Source organism: Montipora foliosa, chromosome 2, assembly GCF_036669935.1.
Source record: "Montipora foliosa isolate CH-2021 chromosome 2, ASM3666993v2, whole genome shotgun sequence".
NCBI lineage: Eukaryota > Metazoa > Cnidaria > Anthozoa > Scleractinia > Acroporidae > Montipora > Montipora foliosa.
The window spans coordinates 48,839,522-48,861,107 of NC_090870.1; the positions used below are offsets into that span (position 1 = coordinate 48,839,522).

At 41.8% G+C, this 21,586-nt stretch overlaps 3 protein-coding genes across 7 annotated transcripts in view; all 3 read left to right on the forward strand.

Moving 5' to 3' along the window:
* LOC137993399 (GTPase-activating Rap/Ran-GAP domain-like protein 3) overlaps nt 1-10,893 on the forward strand; it is a 35,441-nt gene extending 24,548 nt beyond the window's left edge. For all 4 annotated transcript variants that reach the window (XM_068839230.1, XM_068839229.1, XM_068839231.1 and 1 more), the window contains 13 exons: nt 103-209; nt 567-668; nt 764-841; nt 1,571-1,634; nt 1,773-1,820; nt 2,658-2,753; nt 4,375-4,491; nt 5,594-5,757; nt 6,491-6,640; nt 6,906-6,975; nt 7,510-7,590; nt 7,865-7,983; nt 9,209-10,893. In XM_068839230.1, coding sequence (XP_068695331.1) covers nt 103-209; nt 567-668; nt 764-841; nt 1,571-1,634; nt 1,773-1,820; nt 2,658-2,753; nt 4,375-4,491; nt 5,594-5,757; nt 6,491-6,640; nt 6,906-6,975; nt 7,510-7,590; nt 7,865-7,983; nt 9,209-9,619 — 1,607 coding nt within the window. In that variant the 3' untranslated portion in view covers nt 9,620-10,893. The remainder of the gene's footprint in view (nt 1-102; nt 210-566; nt 669-763; nt 842-1,570; nt 1,635-1,772; nt 1,821-2,657; nt 2,754-4,374; nt 4,492-5,593; nt 5,758-6,490; nt 6,641-6,905; nt 6,976-7,509; nt 7,591-7,864; nt 7,984-9,208) is intronic.
* Nucleotides 10,894-14,367: 3,474 nt separating this feature from the next.
* Nucleotides 14,368-19,009, forward strand: LOC137990895 (uncharacterized). 2 transcript variants are annotated; one of them, XM_068836000.1, is made up of 2 exons: nt 14,368-14,542; nt 15,012-19,009. In XM_068836000.1, exon 2 carries the CDS (start codon nt 15,020-15,022, stop codon nt 16,301-16,303), a length of 1,284 nt encoding a protein of 427 aa, XP_068692101.1. In that variant the 5' UTR covers nt 14,368-14,542; nt 15,012-15,019; the 3' UTR covers nt 16,304-19,009. The 2 variants fall into 2 exon arrangements, with proteins under 2 accessions (XP_068692101.1, XP_068692102.1); XM_068836001.1 differs by having other exon boundaries at nt 14,374-14,542; nt 14,957-19,009.
* On the forward strand, nt 16,892-21,276 carry LOC137991765 (uncharacterized). Its single transcript, XM_068836798.1, has 3 exons — nt 16,892-16,937; nt 18,455-18,595; nt 19,736-21,276. The coding sequence occupies exons 1-3, from the start codon at nt 16,892-16,894 to the stop codon at nt 20,422-20,424; spliced, it is 876 nt and encodes a 291-aa protein (XP_068692899.1). The 3' UTR covers nt 20,425-21,276.
* Nucleotides 21,277-21,586: the final 310 nt, after the last annotated feature.

Genomic DNA, 21,586 nt, shown 5'->3' on the forward strand with positions numbered 1-21,586 from the left:
GATATCATTCTTCGGGTGATCGCGAGTTCAACTCCGGCAGGCCGGCTGGACGTAAATAAAAAGCTGATTGCCTTCTTGTTGGTTGGTTTACTTTACTTGTAGTAATGAACGGAGAGAAAGCTGTGTATGCGTCGCCCACATTCAGCAACAGGCGTCAGCGGACTCTTGACAGTTTGATAAAGAGGCTTCTTCAAGACCACATGCACGAAGTAAGTTGGACTTGATCTAAAGGGTCGTTAGAATTTCATTTAAAAAGAAAAACCGTGCAAGACAAAGTCAAAGTCGCACACCGCCGGAGCTTATCCCAGTTTCAGTAAAATGAAGCAACTGAGAATGTTTCTGCCCCCCCCCCCCCCCTCCCCATCCCGTCCTGCAATCCCATCGCGGCAGCGTGTTACCGGCACCGGTACAGACGTCAGGTGCGCAAACCACTGCACCTCCAAAGATAAACACATGCGCATTTGCAAGGTGTCTGCATTGTTAGTCACTTCTGTAAAAAGTAGTTGCTTTGGGGTGCGATCAGATAGGAAATGTTGATTTATATGGATGAGGTCTTTCCATTACAGAAACTCGGTGCTCGAAAATCGTGGAATGACGCGCTTGATTCTTCCAGAGGCAATCGCCGCAAAGGAATGGAACGAGAGCAAGCATTTCTACAGTTAGGACAAGTAAGGAACTGGGAGGCTTCATTTTTTGCAATTTTCCTTTTGTTTGAAATAAAGTCCTCTTTTAAAACAGTTAAAAACTTTCCCTTATTCTTCAGTCCTTGAAGCTGCAAACGATTGTAAAGGGCGATGCCCCGACAAGTTTAGCAAGCACAGCGGGGAATTCCAGATTCGAGGTAATATTCTTTGTTAGTGATTTGGTGCACTCTGTGCATCTCTCTGCTAGTGAAACACTTTTGAGGTCCTTAAACGCAAGCTATATTTCAACTACTCCAAAGCGCAAAAGAAGTCGTCAAAAATAGATTGATGCCTCTGAAGAACAATTTTGTTGTTGTTGTTGTTTTTTTTTCACTCTCTAGGTTGTGACTTGAGTATAGGCCGTGTAGTAGTAGAAATCGTTGCTACCATGATACGATAAAACTGAATGAGGGTCAAATGATAGTATTCTTGGGTTTCACTCACGTAATCAACAGCCATGTTCTTCAACGAAAACAAAAGAAAAGGTTTGCATAATAACAGAGTTCAATTCCCGGAGGATTGGCTCGGGACACCAACATCATGTGAAATCCAAGAAAACTCAATTATCAGCTAAATTTTCCATCCTTTTCAAATATCCAGAGAGACATTACTCATACAATGTCAAGCTAACAGTACCATAAAGTTTCCCATTTATCAATAAATAGAGCAACATTTCTCACTTAATTATTTGGCCGATTTGATTTGCCAGTTAACCATCTCCATGCGCAGTTTTAATCTGTGTCGGGACCTATCGTTCTATGGAGAGGTAAACAGGTGATTCCACTAGAATCACATGATCATTGAGAAACGTCTATACTCTTTGATATAAATCAGTCTTTATCATTCACATTTTCTCACTATTTGCTGTTCTCATTTGACTCTTTCAGCCGTGGGAACCTCTGCGCTTTTATGAGAATTTTCCGTCCAAGATATTTTGCGGTGATTCTTGGGGTAGGACATGTTGCCTTCTTTGTTTTACTTCGTTAAACGTCTCCGTGTATTCACTCCTATTTAGCTTGTCTCTTCTACTCATTCACTCATTTTGTATTTTCCATTATTATTTAATCTGGTTGCTTGGTTCCACCACAGGTAACAGTTTGGTGCTGGGCACGGAGGATGGCATTCAAGTGATCCAAGGTTTGACTTTTTGCTTTCTCAGCCGCAATATTACATACAATACAATACAATACATACCTTAATTGGCCGCTCCCCATAGGGGCTTTTCAGGGCCAATGAAACACAATGAAACGACAGAACAGAACAACAACAACTGTTAAGAATCCCAACTTCTGGAGGCAAACCAGTTGGCTATTTACAAGTGCAGCTGGGAAGTTGAACCAGGGATTTCCAGGATCAAATTCAACGAGTGGTCGGAGCGGGTCTTGAACCCGGGATCGCCGGATCTCAAGGCAAGCGCCCTAACCACTGGGCCACACTGCCTGCCTCATCATAGCACGACGTTGTTCTCGTGGCCGGGTGCATGACTCCTGTGCTCCCGAGCATTTCAATTCACTGTTAGATTTTCAAAACAAAAGAACATTGAACAGTTTGAAAGACCAACATGCTGCCAACATGGCCGCCACAGAGCTATGGGAAAACGCCCGTGATAGCATGACAAGTTCCTTAGAAATCTCCCATATAACAATGACGGGAACAGCTAAATACTTGTGAACGAATTATTTGCCTCGTCGTTTTTTCTTTCATGTTATCGGCAAGGGCGAACATAAAACGCCTTTACCCACCCTGCTTGGGGCGCATGGAACTGCCGGTTTGGCCCAGTTGTTTGTTATGCATTTGTAATAATTTGTCCAACCTGCCTCTGTGGACCCATTTTAGTCACAAGCCTTTACTTTTAATTGATTTGTAAGGCAAGTTTCAGCAAGACAGGAAATCTTACCCACGCCCACTGCCAATGAAGCTGATATTTGACAATTCTAGAGAAACTTATTAAGTCATGTAAACCTTGCGTTTTAGGCAAGAAACATCGTTACATATTCGACAAGTCAGTGGTTGCAAAACAAATGAGTGTCGTGGAGGGGTTTGGACTTTTTCTTTTCCGAGTTGACAAAGGTAAACGGTTTCAGTGATATTAGGCAATTACAGAAACCCATAAGGGTTGAAACATGTAACGCGCGTTCACAGCTTCCGAATATTCAGTGTTAAGTACCATATTTGGAAACCCCTCGCTCCAGTTTATTTTGCGCGAGAACATTGGTGGTATTGCGTCACGGTGTTCTCGCGAACTGTTTGGCTGAATGTTTCTCTCTTGTTGTTCCAAATATGGTACTTAGCAAATTGAATATTCAGAAGCTTGTTTCCCAGCACACAAGGGGCCGGTACACGTTTCAACCCTTATGGGTTTCTGGCAATTATTAGATAAGTTGCTTTTGTGTCATCTGAAATGGTCAAGGTCAAGTTCATTAGTTTGGAGACTGTAGACCACACTTTTTACTTGCTGCAACAGGATGCCACAGTATTTCCATCAGAAGGATGAAACCGTTTCGGACACCTGGAGGGTGTAAACTGCAGGTTGCAGGCTGCAGGTTGCGGGTTAGGGTTGAAGATCACCATTGTTATACCATAGCTGAAACAACCCAAACCTTTACTGGAGCAAGGATGGCACAGTCGGTTAGTGCGCGGCCTTGGTGCAAGAGGTCCTGAGTTCGATTCCCGGATCTCGATTCCCGGATCTCGCATCCTTGTTTCGACTCCTTTCCTTTCCGTGTAGCTAAGCAGCTTTAAATACCCGTAAAACGGAGCTCTGATGGATTGGGGGGAGTAAAATGAGCGCACCGTCGACCTCAGGTTTGTCAGTATTTAAAAGTTACTGTTACGAGTTATCGACGTTAAATAAGGTCTACTTTACTTTACTTTACTTTACTTTACTTTACTTTACTTTACTTTACTTTACTTTACTTTACTTTACTAATGCTAACATTAGGCTTAAATAATAATGCTTAAGCCTAAGGTTAGCATTTTTGAAAAGGTTTGGGTTGTTTGAGTAATGGTAAAACAATGACCTGCACCCTCCGTTCGGACTCCAGCACATCTCTGTCTGCTGTTGTAATCATGGCCATTGCTAGAGAAAATCACGATCGGGCGAGATGACTAAAAATGCATAAGATCCAGAGACTTGGTTAGGATTCAAAAATCATACTGTTGTTCCGTATTGCGTGCAAGCTCATTGGTGCTTAACATATGTTAGCCGCCTTAAAACACTTCCATGATGAGAGACCTGTCAGAGATTTCAGTAAAAAGGCTTAGAACTTAGGGAACTAGTCAAAACTACTATACTCGAACAGGGCCCACCTTTGGGGTAGGGGGGTTCCCAAACACACCACCTATCTTCAAACTTATCACATGAACATTACCGACAACATTTTATTGGCTTTTAAATTTGAGTTGACACAGGAATATTCAGCTAGAAAGAGTCGGCATTACTATACAAACAAGAAAAGTGAGGTTTGAATCTCACTGTAATTTTTTACTGCTGGATAGAGGGGTGGCTATGCAATATAGACACCATCTTTGACGTTAAGCAAGGGGGGTGCAGGCAGACACCGCCATCTATTTTGTGGTTTGGTGGGTCCTGTTCGAGTATAGTAGTTTTGACCACTTCCCTTAGGCAAGTGTCTGTTCAGTTTTTTTTACTGGGATAACAGATATCTCAAGTCTTTCTGGTGATTGTTAGGTAAGGAATTTCACTCGCCGAAGTTATACGTGTTCAGATTAACGGATTTTGAAGACGAAGACGACGAACCGAGGTCGAGGTCGTTCTGCAAAAGCCACAGAGTTGAGAAAAGCAAAGGTAAGGTTAGAGAGACTTCCCGGTAATCCACCGTAGCTTTGAAGTGTAAATGACGGGTTTTTGTTCATTTACTCTACTGAAACATCATGGTTTTCTGAGATAGACAAAAAAAAAATCAACAAAATCTATGCTTTATTTTATTTTGATGCCTTGCAGCCTTTTAAAAATCGGAATTTTCACTTTCGGTGGTACAAACCGAGCTAGTAAGGAGACTGGTGATAGCAGAAGTGTGACTTAAACGAAATTTCCGTGCAGTCTGCCGTTTATCTCTCTATTAGGAGTATAAAGTGTTTGAGTCAATGAGTCAGTGAGTTAGTGCAGTTACCCTAACCCATAAAATGAAAGCTAAAATGTCAGAGAGTGCTTAGGCCTAATCACTGAAACGAGGGCTTAGGCGTAAGCCCGGTTTACTCTCCAGAATTTTTTTGGCACGGCTCCCGTGAAATTGGCACGGCTGCCAAAAAAGAGCACAGCAAACTTCGTTTACTCTACACTATTTTTACCATACCAAAAATGTAGTTTAAAAAACAGCTAGCCTATATGAATTAAGGCTCAAACTTGGCCCTTTCAAGTGTTTACACTACTTGTTCTATCCGAATCGTGCCTATTTTTTCAGCACCCGTACCATTTTCACCCGTGCTCGGACTTCCTCGCCAAAGGTCCCAGCACGGGTAAGAATTTTGGTTCGGCTCGGATGAAATTTGGTACTGACAGGTTGTTTACACTGCAAATTTTATCCGAGCCGAACCTTATTTTTTGGGACCCGTGCCAATTTTCTGTAGTGTAAACCGGGGTTTAATCAATAAATTATTGCTATATTGACTGTGAGTCTCATTGACTCGTGACTCCTGACTCACTGACTCATTGACCATTTGACTCATAAATCATGGGACCTCCTCTAGTAGTGAGTTATCTGCTGCGAGTAGATTCTTTTCTTACCTGTAGGTTGCACTGATTCCCTGGATAAACTGTACGATCTTAACCAACGAGAGGACAAATCGAAAATGCGATGTCATTTAACGTACAGTCGTAAGAAAAAAACCAAAGCAAACTCGACATTTGTCTCGACTGTTAAAATTGGATTGTTTCGTTACTCCTACAGGGTGTCATTTGTTCGCCTTGAGTCAGTCCAGTGAGAAACAGCTGAAGCTTGCAGTAGCTGTAGGAAGAAAGGTGACCTTGCTGCGATGGAAATACGATGCAGTGAGAAGCACTTGGTCAATGACGAACGATAAAGATGTCGCCAATGGATTTGAGGCCATCCAGGTTTGATTCTTGTGTAAACTGATCATCGTTGTTGCACCCCGATGTGCTCAGACGAAGCGTTATGTTCTTGATAAAGTCCTTCGAAAATTCGGAGTTATGATGACAAAATCGTTTCTTCTCATTTTCTTAAGGTTTTGTCGCAGTTATATTTTAGAGAGCAGTTTTCAAATGAATGTCGAAAGTAATTACGTGATTGCAGTTGCTACGCTTAGTGACCGCTTAAAAATCTTGCGCCAGTTTATCAATCAATGAGAGGGAAAACCAAACTGAAGACTTGCACGCGCGATTCTTGCCGCGCTTTGAGCAAGTTACGTAGAATTGCTGTTTGCACATGCTGTGATTGGTTAAATTAATTACTTTGGTATTTGTTTCACAACACTCAATTGAAAACCCCTCTACCATTATCGTTATCACCATCACCAACTCCACTATCTCCACCACCATCGTCATTGTATTATCCTCGGTCCCTCCCATTGCCAATGACAACAAAATAAATGATGCAAATAGAGAAAGAAACTTAAGGTCCCAAACTGGTGGGAGGCCGGCCAGTTTGCTACGATCGCAGCTCGGGAGTTCAGACAGTGACTTCTAGAAAAACTGCAACCTGGGATCAGTGGGAATCGTATTAACCCGGGAACTCCAGATTTAAAGTCTGCCTACAAACCCACTCGACGACTATCATCATCATCATCATCACCATCAGTTTTATTCCTTTCACTTTTGTACTTAACAGGAAGTTGCGATTGCCGAAGCACCTATTCTAATGACCCTCGTGAACACAAATGCTCGCAAGAGTCTTGTTTGCGTGGGTTACAAGCATCAGTTCGATCTCATTGACGAAGACGGAGAGGTGTCAAGAATACACACCCTTGACAGACAAAAGGTGAGCTTTGTCTCTTTCGAAATCGTCTTGATGACAATACAGAATAATTTTTCCGGGGCAATATTACATATCTTTCAATTTAAAACAAATTGGAATCATCGCAAATCGATAACAATATTTTGATGCACATTTATGTTCTCATATAATTTTGCTGGACATGGTCTCCAGTTTCAACCCCATTAGATAAAATGATGTGCGGGTTTAAATCTGGATGTCTTCTGATAAATCATTACAACAGGATGTATATGTCGGCTTCTCTTTGCAGAAAGCAACTCTAGTCTCGGCAGTGGACGTATACGAAGAGGAGGAATCGGAATTGCTCATTTCGTTTAATCGTAAGTTACATAAATCATGGATGGATTAAATCAATGACACTTGACAAAGCGAAAGTGGTTCAGCGTTGTCTGTACTCACATGTCGAGGTTCACGAGGCGGAGCCTCGTGAGTCCACAACAAATTTTGACCACTGTGATGACGAATATCGTTGTCGATAAGAGTACAGACAACGCTGAACGACTTTCGATTTGTTTTTTACCACAATATTCAACGCTAAAGAAAGTTTTATTTCAGAGCGTGACCAAAATCATGACACGAAGAAAGAGCAAGCGTTGTCTATACTATACTCGCAATATGATTGATTTATTTCCCAAAATGGGTGCTCCTGGTTGGCTATTGCATTGTGTGACAAATTGACGCGTACAGCGTTGTCTAGACTCTTATCGACAACGAAAAATTTGCCAATCAGATTGCGAGATTACAAGCAATTGTGGTAAAAATCACCTTTTCTTCCTCATGCAACAAATGTTTCTTTAAGCCTTACGTTGCATTCAAAATCTTTTCTGTACTTTTTCATTAAATTCTATTTCCAGACCAGTCTATATTTAAAAGATTAACAGGAGAACAGTCATCAAACTTCGCATTCCAGTGGAATTCGGCTCCCAACTCAGTCGGTATGTACAGTTATAGCGCTTCCATTTTCTAGCCAAGTACAAATGAATTCAAGTTTCAAGCAACCGTTCTTTTTGTAGCTGGGCGTTTTGTCGAGCGCGAGCGCGCAAGCAGGCCGCAACGCCGCGTAGGAATAGGGTGGCGTTCTCGTGGCACTTGCGCGCCTTTTTGCGGCTTTGCTGCTCGTTTGCGCGGTCCAAACGCGCAAAACTCCCCGCGACATAAGCTGACGCAACCGATGTAGTTGCTTAATTTGATTTCTGCATTTATTTTTAGTTTGTGCATTTCCATATCTACTCGCTTTCACCACGAACACCATAGAAATACGTCTCGTTGTCAACGCAAATTTAGTCCACACGCTGGTTTTGCCGAAAGTCGCTCTCATATCAGCGAAGGTACGCTTGAATCTGATTATTCTCTATTTCATATTAAATTCTTAATGTGCGCCTTTTTACAAAGACATTTACAGATAATTCAGTAGAGCACACGTAAACAAGACAGAAACTTATAGAATGATTTAAGACCACAAAGGGCTGGCTGTCCGCCCCGTGGAACCTCAACAGCAAAAAGGTTAAAATTAAAGTTAACTACTTTTGCAGTCTATGGCCATGGTAACTTCAGTGACGACAGAAGCTCCACGAGGATTGTTTTGGATGTCAAACACTTGGGCTAACTGGTCCCAATACGTTTTCGGAAACGTTAAATTTTGAGAATCATGTCTACACAGGCAGTTCCACAGTTATTACTATTGGGAAAAAAGGTCACAAAAGTTGTGGTTTTAAAGCAAGCAGTGTACTAAATGCTTCTATTAGCGATCGGCCGAGTCATTTTCAGTTGTTCTTAAACAAACAAGGAAGGGTTACGTTTTCGCAAACGTTGGCCGTGTAGCACTTCATATGCCAACAGAACTAACTATTGTAGGGTAATATGAAGTGCTGTTCTCTACCCATGTAAACAATGTCCGCGTTAGCCCTACTAATGGAAACGGGCCCACACAAGGACAGAGAAAAACAATGACCAGGGTGAGAATTGAACCCACGACCCTTGGGTTTGATCACCGTTGCTCTAACGACTAAGCTACAAGGTCAGACGGGAGCAAGGAATTGAAGATCTCAAATTCACGGCAATGAATATGTACAAGTACAAGGAAGGGTTACGTTTTTGCAAACGTTGGCCGTGTAGCACTTTATATTTCAACAGAATTAACTATTGTAGGGCTAACGCTCACATGGTTTACACGGGTAGAAAACAGTATTTACAATAGTTAACTCTATCCGCCCTCTCTCTCATATGCACTGGCCTCAACTTTGGATTACCCCAGGTGACTGTCTTTGTCTGAGAATATTTGTCACGGAGAATACCGATAACTTGGCTGTAGACTGTTTATATTCTTCTACGAGTGAGATGCCGAGCATACGCAAGTCACTTGTCGGACGATGCGCAAGTTTGGAATAGTCCCTTTGGACCTTGTCTGAAAGAAAGAAGGAGATTGCACGCGTTCTATCCCAGTGTCACTCTTTTTAAGTTTTAATCTGTAGCTGGAATAAAAAAAAATCCTTTTAAGTATGATCATAACGTTATAAAGAATTAACAATTAGTTTCAAAATTCTTCCTTCAAAGGCGGACATTTACTTTAGCGCTTCGCCACCAAGAACATCGAAAGCGTCCTCTCCAGTGACGGGGGGCAGCGGACCACCATCACCAAGCGCCGCCCAAGAACGAACTTCTTTGTATAAAATATCTACGATTTCTTTAATGGGACAATTTCTTGATCCTCCGCTTTTGCGCAATTCTCAACTCGATGTTGTGGCGCCATGCAGTGCGAGTCAAGCAGCAGGCGGAGAGCTCTCTAGCTCTGGCCAAGTAAATGACTGTCCTCCAGAACGAAGCGGTAATTTCGAACGCAATGATTTCACCTCAGATGAGTCTACACCTGCTTGTACAAATACTTCCTTTCCAGAATTACGAAAAGTAGCCGGTTCCGGTGACTCTAGGGTCCCTGTCAAATATTCGTGGACTGCAACAGTGTGAGAGATGAAAAGTAGGGACCGCGGCGGGGTTAAAGTCAGTTGACGACATGATGAATCAAACGCGCCATGTTTGTTCAATTTCTCACCAACCCTTCCACGTCAGAGCAAGGCTTGAAACATTGTGCCCATCAGACAACCCATGGAGATATTCATCTACATTCTCATCTGTCATGGTTCTGGTGAATCAGCGAATTCTTCACAAGTTCGTGTTAATACTTTGAAGTAATTTGTTTCAATCTCCCAGCTCCGAGTCACTGGTGAAATGACAAGTTTCCTAATCTGCGTTTAGTTAAACAACCTCTTCAGGAAAATCATTAGCAGAAAATAATTCTAATTGATGCAAACGAGAACTCCTATTTTTATGAAACGGTATCCAGCATAGCATGCATTGGGTTTTTGGGCAGATGGGCAGTTTTTGGCAGTTGTCACCCTTTTTGTACATCTGTCCGACCCTCGAAGAAACAGGAATTTTGGACGAAAGTAAGCGGAAAATTCGTAAAGCTCTATTCCAAGTGACGTTGTATCTCAGAGTGGTGGCTAAACACAGGATAAGAACTTGCCCATCCGACCAACTTGGCTACCTACTCCCTAAGTACAGCTGGGTATACTTACACACACCGCATTTTCATTCTCGTGAGTAAAATGACGTCATTTTTCTCTCAAAAAAAAGACGGCACAGATTGATAAAGGATAGGAAAGGTAAACGAATATCTTCTCTAAATTAAGGCTTGAAAATTTCGGCTATCAAGTGTCCGATGAAAAAACCACGTTTGAAACTGAAAAAAAGGATTTTTACTCAAGTTGGCTTGCGTCACAACAGATGGTCATGGTTCATTGACGCAAACTTGTATTTTGGAATGACGTCCTTGAAATGGCCGAGGTTGTCGTCCTCAGTGAGTAAAGCACTGAGTAAAGAAATCAGGGGATTGTCATCTCTTCGTGAGAGAATGAAAATGGAACTAGTAATTTAGTAGATGGTGTAATTATTGTTCAGATAAGTTTATTCCGCAGACAAGAGGTGAAACTGTGGTCGAAGTCTCGAAAACTGCATATTGTCCTTTCCAAGATAGCGACTGCAACAAGCCGCAATTAATGTAATGTTTGTTGAAAATTCGTCTGAAATTTCATATCGTTTTTGCTAAATAAATTTATCTGAACAACATGGAAACCAAGTACTTTAAAGTGCACCTAACCCCAAAATATTTTTTTCGCTAAAATGAATCTTTGCAACTGTTCGAAACGCATTGCGGTCATTTTTTCATTTTTCTAACAAATCCTGCCATTTTATAGACTTCAAATGTTGCGAAAATCCAAGCATCTTTTGTTCACGACCGAGTCAGAAGGGGAGTGGGTCTATTCCTGATTTGACGTCACAAGCTGATTTACATTGCATTAACTCTTTGTAAATATGAATGCAAAGTAGATTGTGACGTCAAACCAGGAATAGACCCACTCCCCTTCTGACTCGGTCGTGAACAAAAGATGCTTGGATTTTCGCAACTTTCAAAGCCTATAAAATGCCGGGATTTGTTAGAAAAATGAAAAAATGGCCGCAATGCGTTTCGAACAGTTGCAAAGATTCATTTTAGCAAAAAAAATATTTTGGGGTTAGGTGCACTTTAATGCACACGATGTAATTACTGTTTTAAAACAAATTTTAGCCCAAGGATTTATGTAGAAACAGATTTGAGTTGTACATTAGCAAAAGAGAACGTTTTATTGTTGTTAATATTTAACTCTTCGATTTGCAAATTCAGTGATAAATAACTAACTAGTTTCTAGGTCTCGTTATTTTATAGCATATGAACTAATTGTTATGCAAGCTTGTGAGCTTCCAAAAGAACACAGATGATGACGAAGGGAAATATCGGAAACAAAGGGCGCTTTCCCTTCGACCAGAAGTTTAAGTTAAAAAATTCGAATTCCACTTGACCGCTCGAAACCAATCACATCAACGAGAGTATTGCCCCGTTATGTAAACAGCAATTGCGCTCCGGGAGGAATAACCCAATGGGAAGCGATTTTCCGGTTGTTTCGGAATTTCAGGACCACTTCGAGAGGCATACCCGAATTTTCAGAATTTTTTCCAAAATATTTCCGTTCCATTAGATTCCTTTATTTTTTTTCGAAAGTTTTGGTCGAATGGGAAGCTCCTAAATATTTATAATGTAAAACACGCGTTTCCAAAGATTTTCATTTCACTTTTAACTCAGTCATTATGCCTTTGAGCGGTTTTTCACTTGAGGATCGAAAGTAACTTCAGAATTGGCTCATTGATTGATTGTGTACATCTTTAGTGATTGGGCAAAGCCCTACCTTTTGGTTTGGATTCCCTGCTTTAAATATGAAAACCGCTCTTTCTGTTTTTTCTTTTTCGAGACTGCCGTGCATTTAACAATGACGAGACATATCCCTCATTAATTTATTACTGTAAGATAACTCCTCTTAGTCGCTTTGGCGAAAAAGTGTATTAATTTAATGAGTTTTTCTATTTAAAAGTTTGCAACGAACGGATTTCAAAAGGACTGGCTCTTGTTATTTTTTAAATTGAAAAGTGTGTATTACTCTTGGAATCAGTACAATCGCGAAAATGCCCAAGTCCCAGCAATTGCAGTCACATGAATTTAGTTTCATGTCCTGTAGCCTGCGAGCAGGCTCTCTCTTCGCGTCCCTCACTCCCACCCGTAGCATGCGTAGCCGGCGCGAGGAGAGGGGATTGGGAAGAGATGGAAAGTTACTGCTGTAGCGAGAGTGGTAGATCACCCGAACTATTAATCCGAAGGACCTAGGTTCGACTTATGCAAAGGAGCACTCGGGTTTTTCCGAGCATGCCCTGATCAACATCGATAAACAAATTTCTTCACTCCTTCACTCCGCACACTGGTGGCTCAGTTGGTTGAGCACCGGGCCGTCACGCGGGAGGTCGTGAGGTCAACTCCGGCCGGACCAACACTCAGGGTCTTTAAATAACTGAGAAAAAAGTGCTGCCTTTGTAATTACATCTGCAAATGGTTAGACTCTCTAGTCTTCTCGGATAAGGACGATAAGCCGGAGGTCCCGTCTCACAATCCTTGCTCATTAACTCTGTGGGACGTTAAAGATCCCACACGCTATTCGAAAAGAGTAGGGGACAGTGTTCCCGGTGTTGTGGTCTGACCTTTCCGGCTTGTGGTCGGCTTGGCAGGATTAGCTTGAAGGTCTTCTGTGTGAATGAGACCACGGTAGTAGCCAAAACGCGGGTCCGGGGCTGGGGCCGGGGCCGGGGCTGGGGCCGGGGCCGGGACCGGGGCCAGGGCCGGGGTCGGGGTCGGGGTCGGGGTCGGGGTCGGGGTGTCTTTGTTTTCCATTTTTTTTCTGGTTCAATTTTTGACGTTATTCTCCTGTAATGTTATATGCGAATGTTTGGCATCTTTCTTTCATTTATACGGAATCTACGAAAGAGACATCTTTGTTTTTCGAAATTAAGAGAATTTCAGACTGAAATTGGAATTTTTGTGGGGAATATACACTAACTCCTTGAGACACTGAAGATCCGCTGAGCTCCACATTTTAAAAGCACATTTTAATCTTTACTTCGTAAAAACCTCCGCAATACAATTAAAACGAAACAGAACATAGCCACAGTTCCACGATAGTCGTCACACAACGTTATCACTTGCCTGTTTTCGCAAAATTGTTTTCAATGTTGTTCTGTTTTTTTATAGTGATACTGGATTCGATCCCGTGACGTCCGAATAGAATTGACTAGCAAGTTCCCGTGCGACTCTGGCTTTACTACAAACCGTTTCTAGTAAAGACAGACAACAACAAGACAGCAACACGAGCAACGAGGAAATTTATACGTTGCGTGACTGCGTGACGATCACATTTTTCTCAAGAAGTAAACATTGCAATGCTGTTTTTAAGTGTGGAGATCAGCGAGTCTTCAGTGTTTTTGGCAGTTGGCGTATATTTCATAAACTCCAATTTCAGCATTTCCGGAAATGATCTTAATTTCGAAAAACAAACTCCGATTTTCGAAAAGACTAAGTCAGGTTATCGCAAAAACCAACAGGAGAATAACGATAAAAATTGAAACCAAAAAAAAAAGGGAAAAAGAAAAGGGACCCCGACCCCGACCCCGGCCCCGACCCCGGCCCCGGCCCCGGCCCCGGCCCCGGCCCCGGCCCCGCGTTTTGGCTACTACCTGAGACCACAGCCAGAAGTCAGGCTACTTAGCCAAGTGCTGGAGCCTCACTCAAGCAAGCAGTAGGAACAGCAGGATAAATCCCTGCGAATAGCAGCGCCTTGCTACAAGTTTGTCAGCGGTGAACATCGTATAAAACAACATATCAACGGTTTGTTCGCCAGGTAGGCCTAGATTTTAAAAGGGAGCGAAAACAGTTAGTATTAATTTATCATAACGGGGTCCAACCACGTGGGGCGAACTCGATATATTTGGGGAGGCGAACTAGATATTAAAGTTACGGGGCTAACTCGAGGGGGCTAACTCGCAACGATGCGAAACCACTGGCTTCCGCTCCGAAATCGGAGCATACGTGTAGCGGCAACAATTTTTCTTTGCCAGCCCCACCCCAAACTTTTTTCATTCTCTTTCCGGAGAACTAACTTGATTCTCTCAGTCTATACGTCATAGGGGGCGGCCCTATGGACTGATCTCTGGGAACGAGAATGCCTCCACCCCCTCCCCGAGCAGAAACTTGGTAGCCTCGGTAACCTAGCTTGGTAACCTCGTCAGGTGTTCGCAACGTGAGCTTCTCACATGGACGATTACGGATTTTGCAGTGTTTGAAAAGCCAGACAGGTTTGAGACGTCTGCTTTCTTATCTCAGGCTCACATGTTTCTACGAGCTTTCTTCGTGGCGAATTTCCTCGTGACAAGGTATTCTGCAATCGCTCCGAGCTCCACCATTTCAGTATTTTGGTAAGTTAACTTCGGCAGTGATTCTAGTCGGTGGAACCGAAAAATTATGCGTGCGTACGTGAGGTGTAAACTTTTCGTCCCCTCAGCGAACTTTATCAGCTCCCAAGAGAAGCCTCTCCACCAGAGGAGCTGCTTCTTGGGTTGTTTTATCACAGTATTCTAATAAGGTTACTTCCTTAGCAATATTTGATAAGCACTTGAAATAGCTTTTGTCAGAACGTTTGTTTCAATTCCTTTTTAGTTAATTAGCTAATCTTGTAGAAGTCCTTAAATTTTATTGATTGTAGTTGACCTGTTAGTAAGACCTTAATTGCAACAAAATACCAATTTAAATTTTAATGAATTGGTGGCATTTGCATTCTACTATTGTTGTTGGAAGACCCTAGAGATGCAAAATGATTTTTTTTGCTACAGGCCTGCCTCTTGTGCTTGCTGTTGACCATTAGCTAAAACTTTCCCAATTGGTTAGTTTTCAGGATGAGTAGTTCAGAAGAACTATCACAGTGTGACGATAATGCAAACAAGTCAGAATCTTCTAACAGTAGAGCAGAAGGTATTAATAGCCCACCTGCAATTCCAAGAGACCAGTTTGGATATTTTGGAGTTCACGTAAGCAATCTTCCATCAGGCATTGCTGAAAACTTGCTTGAGACAACTTTCTCTGATGCTGGCCGTGTACAAGTTTGCAAAATAGTTGAGCACTCGAGTCAACCAGTGTATGCTTTTGTAAAGTTTTCATTTATGAAAGAAGCTCAAGAGGCTTTGAGGTGGGATGGCTACAAACTTATGGACAATGTCTTGTCTGTGAGACCTGCATATGCTGTTGGCAGATTCAAACGAAATCACCCTTCAGGTTCTAGACGCGATCCAGGAGTTACATCCTCAGAAAGGGGAAGGTTTATTAATGGTCGAAACAAAAAAGAGGAATACCATGGAGTAACTTATACCATGGGCTCAACAGATTGCCGATTAAAGGATGGAAAACTGAGTGATGCAGATTGTGTGACATTTAATGGATCTACGGGAAAGTCATCTCCACCAAAAAAGAGCAGTGAACGCCGGCCACTTGCTCCGCGTTTTAAAAGGGATTGTCCACCTCCTCGGTTTCAAAGCAGTAATCATTGTAAGTCTACAACATCTGATGCCTCCACTGAAGCACAAGAGTATCAAGATATGTCTGCATATCAAATGACTGGTACAAGCTCACCAGGCTTTAGACCATATCAGGGAAACTTTCAAGAACCTAAATTACAGAGTAATGGTTCTGTGGAAAATTGTGTGATGACAGTGACTTCGTCTTTTTCACAACTTGCAGTCTCATCTCCAGACATGAAGAACTCATCACCTTCAAATCAAAGCCACGAAAACCATTCTTTGTCTTACCAACCACGCAGTGTGCAAGGTGTCACCTCTTGGAGTGGTACAGCAGCAATCGGTATGAACTCAAACTCCAGGGACGTTTCAGAGAACAATCAAGGGAGAAATACAAATGTGTCAGTCCCAGGGCGAAACCCTCCAGCAAAGGCTGGAATTTCATCATGGAGCACATCTGACGTTGTTCAGTATTTTCTTTCCACAGATTGCGCTGAGTATGCAGGATTCTTTCAAGAGCAGGAAATTGATGGCAAGGCCTTGCTGTTGTTAAACAGAGACACGCTTCTCCATTTTATGAAAGTTGGTCCAGCTCTTAAGGTCCTGCAGTTGATTGATGAGTTGAGATCGTATAGTTCCCAAACTGTCTTTGTTTCAAATGGCTGGTAATAATAGTAATTATTATTATCACTAAGCATTTGAATTATCCATTCCCATCTCCACTCCTTAGCAATGTCTGGCTTGGATTATCAAAACTTCATGCCCCTTGCAGAAAATTTTAATTAATTTTTCAGAAATAACTTGTTTGAAGCAAGGGTAACCTACATGTAGTCCTGGGTTAACTTTGACCACAACATTATTTTAACCCTATAAGTGACATCAGCAGCTAATTGTTTTCTTACAATATCACAGCTTTATTTATGATATGAGTCATGAGGTAGCGGAATCTCTCTTTTAAGCGCTAAGTGCCAAACTTTGTTTTGGCTTCCATCAATCAAATTTCCAGACATAGCCGGGAAGATCAACTCTTTTGTTTAGTTCACACTTGAATATCATGATGATATCTTTTTAGAGGTTCTTCAATAAAAAGATTTGTATGGATTCCATCACTTTCCATTGGTGTCAAGTTCAAATGTACGAATGTACTGTGGGAATCAAAGGTGCTGATTGGTAGGCTATGTCACATATCAATAATTGATTTTGGCATCCATGGTTTCAGTGGCGTCAGAAGTTTGATTGGTGGAAGCCAAAGTTTGGATGGTGGCACTTGAAGAGGACATTCGGCAGAATTATGAACATCGCAGTAAGATTAAGATTTAAAAGATTTGTAAACAGACTTTACTTGTTGGTATCAGAAGAAGACAAGAGTTGAGAGAATATGCATTTTGAGTAGGCCTGAAGCCAATCCAGTATTTTAAAAAATGTTAGTCTCCATGATATTTTTAGTTCACCTTCTTCAGGGAGTTAAGGGTTATCTTCTGCCAGCACAAATTCTTTCCAGTTTCAAGATGAGGATATCATGTGCTTGATCAATAGTAATGCAGACTTAAATACATTGTAAGCATGACAAGGCATGAATGAGAGAAGTTCAATTTTCTCTGGTTGTGAAAGTGGTCAGGTGAAAGATGCATAAGAATTTTGCGAACAGTTTTCTGTGGTTTTCTTTAATGGAGGTATGGACATAGCTTTTGACAACTTACAGCGCAAACGCCCAAGGGCTCCCCCAGTTGACACGTAAAATCATCTGGCATTAGACAGACAGCTCTGTTTACGTCTCACTCCCAGGGGCCAATGGGTTGAGTATTCTAATAAAGAGTTGTGGAGAAAGCTAACATTTTCCCTCAAATGCACAAGCAAATGCACAAGCAAACATGTACAGTTTAAGTCTGGTGAAAACTTGCTGTGCAACAGCCACGTAGGGAAAGCAACAAGCGATGGTGTCATGCAAGTGACTCAGGCAAACTTCCATTGCACTTAACCTTTCCTGAATGCAAACAAGTTATCCCAACTAATGGCTGTTGGTAGCAAGAATAAAAAAATTCTTTATAATAGGTATAGTTTACTGGTACCTTGTTTATCAAAATCTTTGTTGGACCATTTTACCAGTATTTGGGACCTTCTTAAAAGGTCTCTCAATTTTTATTTTTCTTTGGATTTCAAAACTAAGTTAATTTAACACAAAGTGACCCAAGCTTTAAGCTTTTATTTCAAAAAGACACCTGTTTGTTTTAACTGGAGTTTTCCTATTTAATAATGGTCTGCCATTACTAAAGTAATTTAAAATCTTGAGAGAGCTGGATTGAGGAGGAAATGACATCAAAGACTCGCTAGTTTGAGAATGAAATATGTGTGTACGCATGCGGCTGAACTAATACACACGCGGCTGAATTAATACGTACGCAGCTGAATTAATACACAGCATGGGAGTTTTGGGCTTTCAGATTTTTTAACTTGTGTTTTGCATAAATTATATAATAGGCTGCATTTGCACCCTGAAATTTTAAGCTAGTGAGTAAATGTAGTCACTTTCCGAGATCCAACCCTCTGGGGGCCAACCGGTCAGTTTTGAACTTGAGTAATGGCAGGCAGTGAAATTCAAAGCACAAAAATTTTGCAAGTCAGTTGTTGAGCAAACGTACTTGCAAAATATGAGGGAAAAGGGAAGTGTTCTTTTTTTCATCATAGCATCACATTAAGTCCCGCTTGAACAAGTGGGGGTTGTGGGCTTTGTAAGGCACCGTACCTTCAGTACCTTGGATGCATACAGAGCTGTGTGATAATTTGCACAATTTTTTGCTTTGTTTGTTTCTTGTTTTTAAGGTCCTCAGACACTTTTATTGCAAGCAAAACCTCTTTTTAAGAGTTCCATCATTGTTTTGCTTTTAAAGTTGATTGCCATCTGGGATTATGAGTCATGCTTGGATGAATTCAAACAAAACAGATGGCAAATTCATTCCTATAGTGAGTCTTCATGCATATACATAATTTGAATTCTTTTAGTGTGTCTAGGCAACTCACTAAAACCTATGACTTGCCTTCCCATTCCTATCATGTGTAGGGCTTAGGGAAGGGGGTGCGACATGACAAATAAAAGATAGTTGCTGGCAAAAGTTGGTGAAAATGTTCATATACTTGTGTTTCGAGTTATACATGTACAATGGATGTTCTGTTGGACAGATGAAGTGTGTATTTAGCCTACGGGCGTTCCAGTTTGACTTTTGTGCCTACAAGTCATGTTAAGTGAATGGAACTCAGAGCATTTTGATCCTGCATGTTTTCACTTTCTCAAGTCAAAAAAATAATTTAATACAAGGGTATTTTTATACAGTCCTTGATATTTGTCAACATTAATTCTTTATTAAAAATAAAGCTGTTTAGGTAAAAGTCTTTGATTAGTTTTTCCCAAACTCATTAATAATTCATAAGGTTATTAGCCAATCGGAGTGCCCCATTTTGGTCAGGTGCATGTGTCTTGATACCCAATGAAACTACAGATCAAGAAACGCCCGAGTTTGTTCAAAAACTGATCAACACACTTAAATTAAGCCCTCGGGGGAAAAAAAAAACAAAAAAATACCCACACACTTAGCATTTTAAATTCCCCGAATATTCAACAGTACCTTGGCCTATTTCATTAGCGTCCAGGGGCCAGTTGCGCGAAACCTGGGCCGATTAACGCTAATCCCAGGTTAAGAATTAACCAAGGAGTTAATTTCTCTACTTCCAAATGCGCTACTATTTAAATATTCGGCAAAATTTTACATTAGTAGAAGTCGATCTTGAAAAACGAAAATGAGCAAAAGGAATTTCCCTGGAAGAGCCTCTTTGTTAGAGAAAAACTCTCTCCTCTCCCCGCCCCCCTCCCGACCTTCACCCCGGCCCAGATCCAGCCGCGCGAATCCAAGATGGCGACCTCATTACAAATTCCGGTTTTTTCGACCATCCAACCGCCTGCGAGCAGGCTAGGAGACCCGGGATGGCCCGGCGCGAAGAGATGGGGTTGGGGCTACGGAAACAGTATTGTCCGACTGTTTTGACAGCGGTAACTTGTCGCAAACGTTTCGTTTCATGTACGTGAAATTGAATTGTACTATAACTGAGTGAGAGATGTCATTGCAAAGACCCATTGGAGTGCTGCTTATATCGACCTGCAGAGGGCGTTCGTGGATGGAATTTGGCGAGCAAATTTACCCGACGAAGAAGTTGAACCCATAAAGAAGAGTTTTGAAAACTGTGCAAGCCTTCTTGGTTCTGGTTTGGGGAAAATCCCTATTCTCATGACTCGCTGTCCTTTCCCAGGAAAAGACTTCGATCTTTACGCCAGTTTAGCAACAGTAGTGGATCAAAATCAACCATATGTCATAAAACCCAGCACTTCAGTAATGCATGCGCATGGCTTCAGGCATTGGGTCGAAACAGAATTGCTTCAAAAGGGAATAAATACTTTGGTGATCGGCGGATGTACAATAACGAGTTGTGTGCGAGTTAGTTCGGTGAGGACACAGAAGACTTTCGCCAGCAGAGGTCTTCAGGTTGTCGTGGATTTAAACTTGTGCGGAGCAAGAAAGCCTACTTACGTTCAAAGATGTCCAAGTTGTATGGAATTGTACATGGAGTTTGGTGACGTCGACTCGTCACGCAATCTTCGTTGTACGTGTGGTAATCTTGGAGAAAAGATGGTTTCTCCCGTTGAAAAAGCTATCCAGTGCATGCGAGATGAGAATGTTGAGGTTGTGGACTCATTTAGGTGGGAACCATACCTAATTAACGGGACTGGCTCCGAAAAATGATAAACACTTTTTGGAAACGGGTATCAGGACCCTTAAGAGATCCCGGCCACTCTCTACTCCCTTAGGTTGTAACCCCCCCCCCCCTCCCCCCCGTCTTTCTGTAGCAACAAACACTGAAATCTCGCATATAGTATGTGTGCTATCCTCGCTTTGTTGTTTAAAGAAGTACAAAAAAGTGCTGCTAACAGCGAGAACGTCCAAGATGTGCAAGTTGATGGAATGGCTGAGGTCCCGTTGCTAGAGAAGCCAGACTGGATCAAGACCTGGAAATGCCTGGCAGTACGGCATTCATGACTATTCCGTAGTTGGGGGGTAGGGGACGAGGGGGTAGTTGGTGAAGGGTACCATAGCCGAAATAACCCAAACCTTTACCAAAATGCTAACCTTATGCCTACACATTATTAGTGTTTAGGCCTCAGGTTAGCACTTTTGCAAAGGTTTAAGTTGTTTCAGTTATGGTACCCTTCACCCCCTACCCCCACCTCCTACCCCTCACCCGACCCCCACCTCCTACCCCTTAACGCACCCCCGGAATAGTCATGCCGTGGCAGAACATTTCAGTAACCAAGTATGAAAGAAGTGTAATACCCAAGAAATTTGTTTGATTTTCAATAGATACTGATGTCCCATTCATAATTGTTACCGTAACTTGCCATAAGAAACAGTGGGCAAAGATCTGACAACCTCACACCACTGCATTGCTGTTTCAACACATTTCACCGAAGTGTCATTGAAGAAGCTTAGCTTATGTTCCATGAGAAATACAAATCTCGCAAACTGTATTTAGTCTTTACGAAAGAAAGGTTGTAAGCTTGGTGTAGAAACCACATAAATTAATATAGTTATGATCTACGTACTCTGTCATCTTGTGTTTTTCCACTGTTATTATCCTGTCCAGGTAAAATACGCGAAAGGATTCCTACCTACGGCAAATGGAGAAGTTTATAATGCCTAGATTCAACACAGTCTCCTTTGCTTTCCATTATCAACAACAAAATATATTGTACCCCATATCTAACAAGAAGTTAATTTATGGCCAGCCTAAACTACCGCAATAGGATTGAGATTGGCGATGGAATTTCTTTGGTTGGAAAATTGCGCTACGCGGTGTATTCAAATGGTAAAAGAAACAGACAGACAGGTAAAACTTGCTTGCAGATTG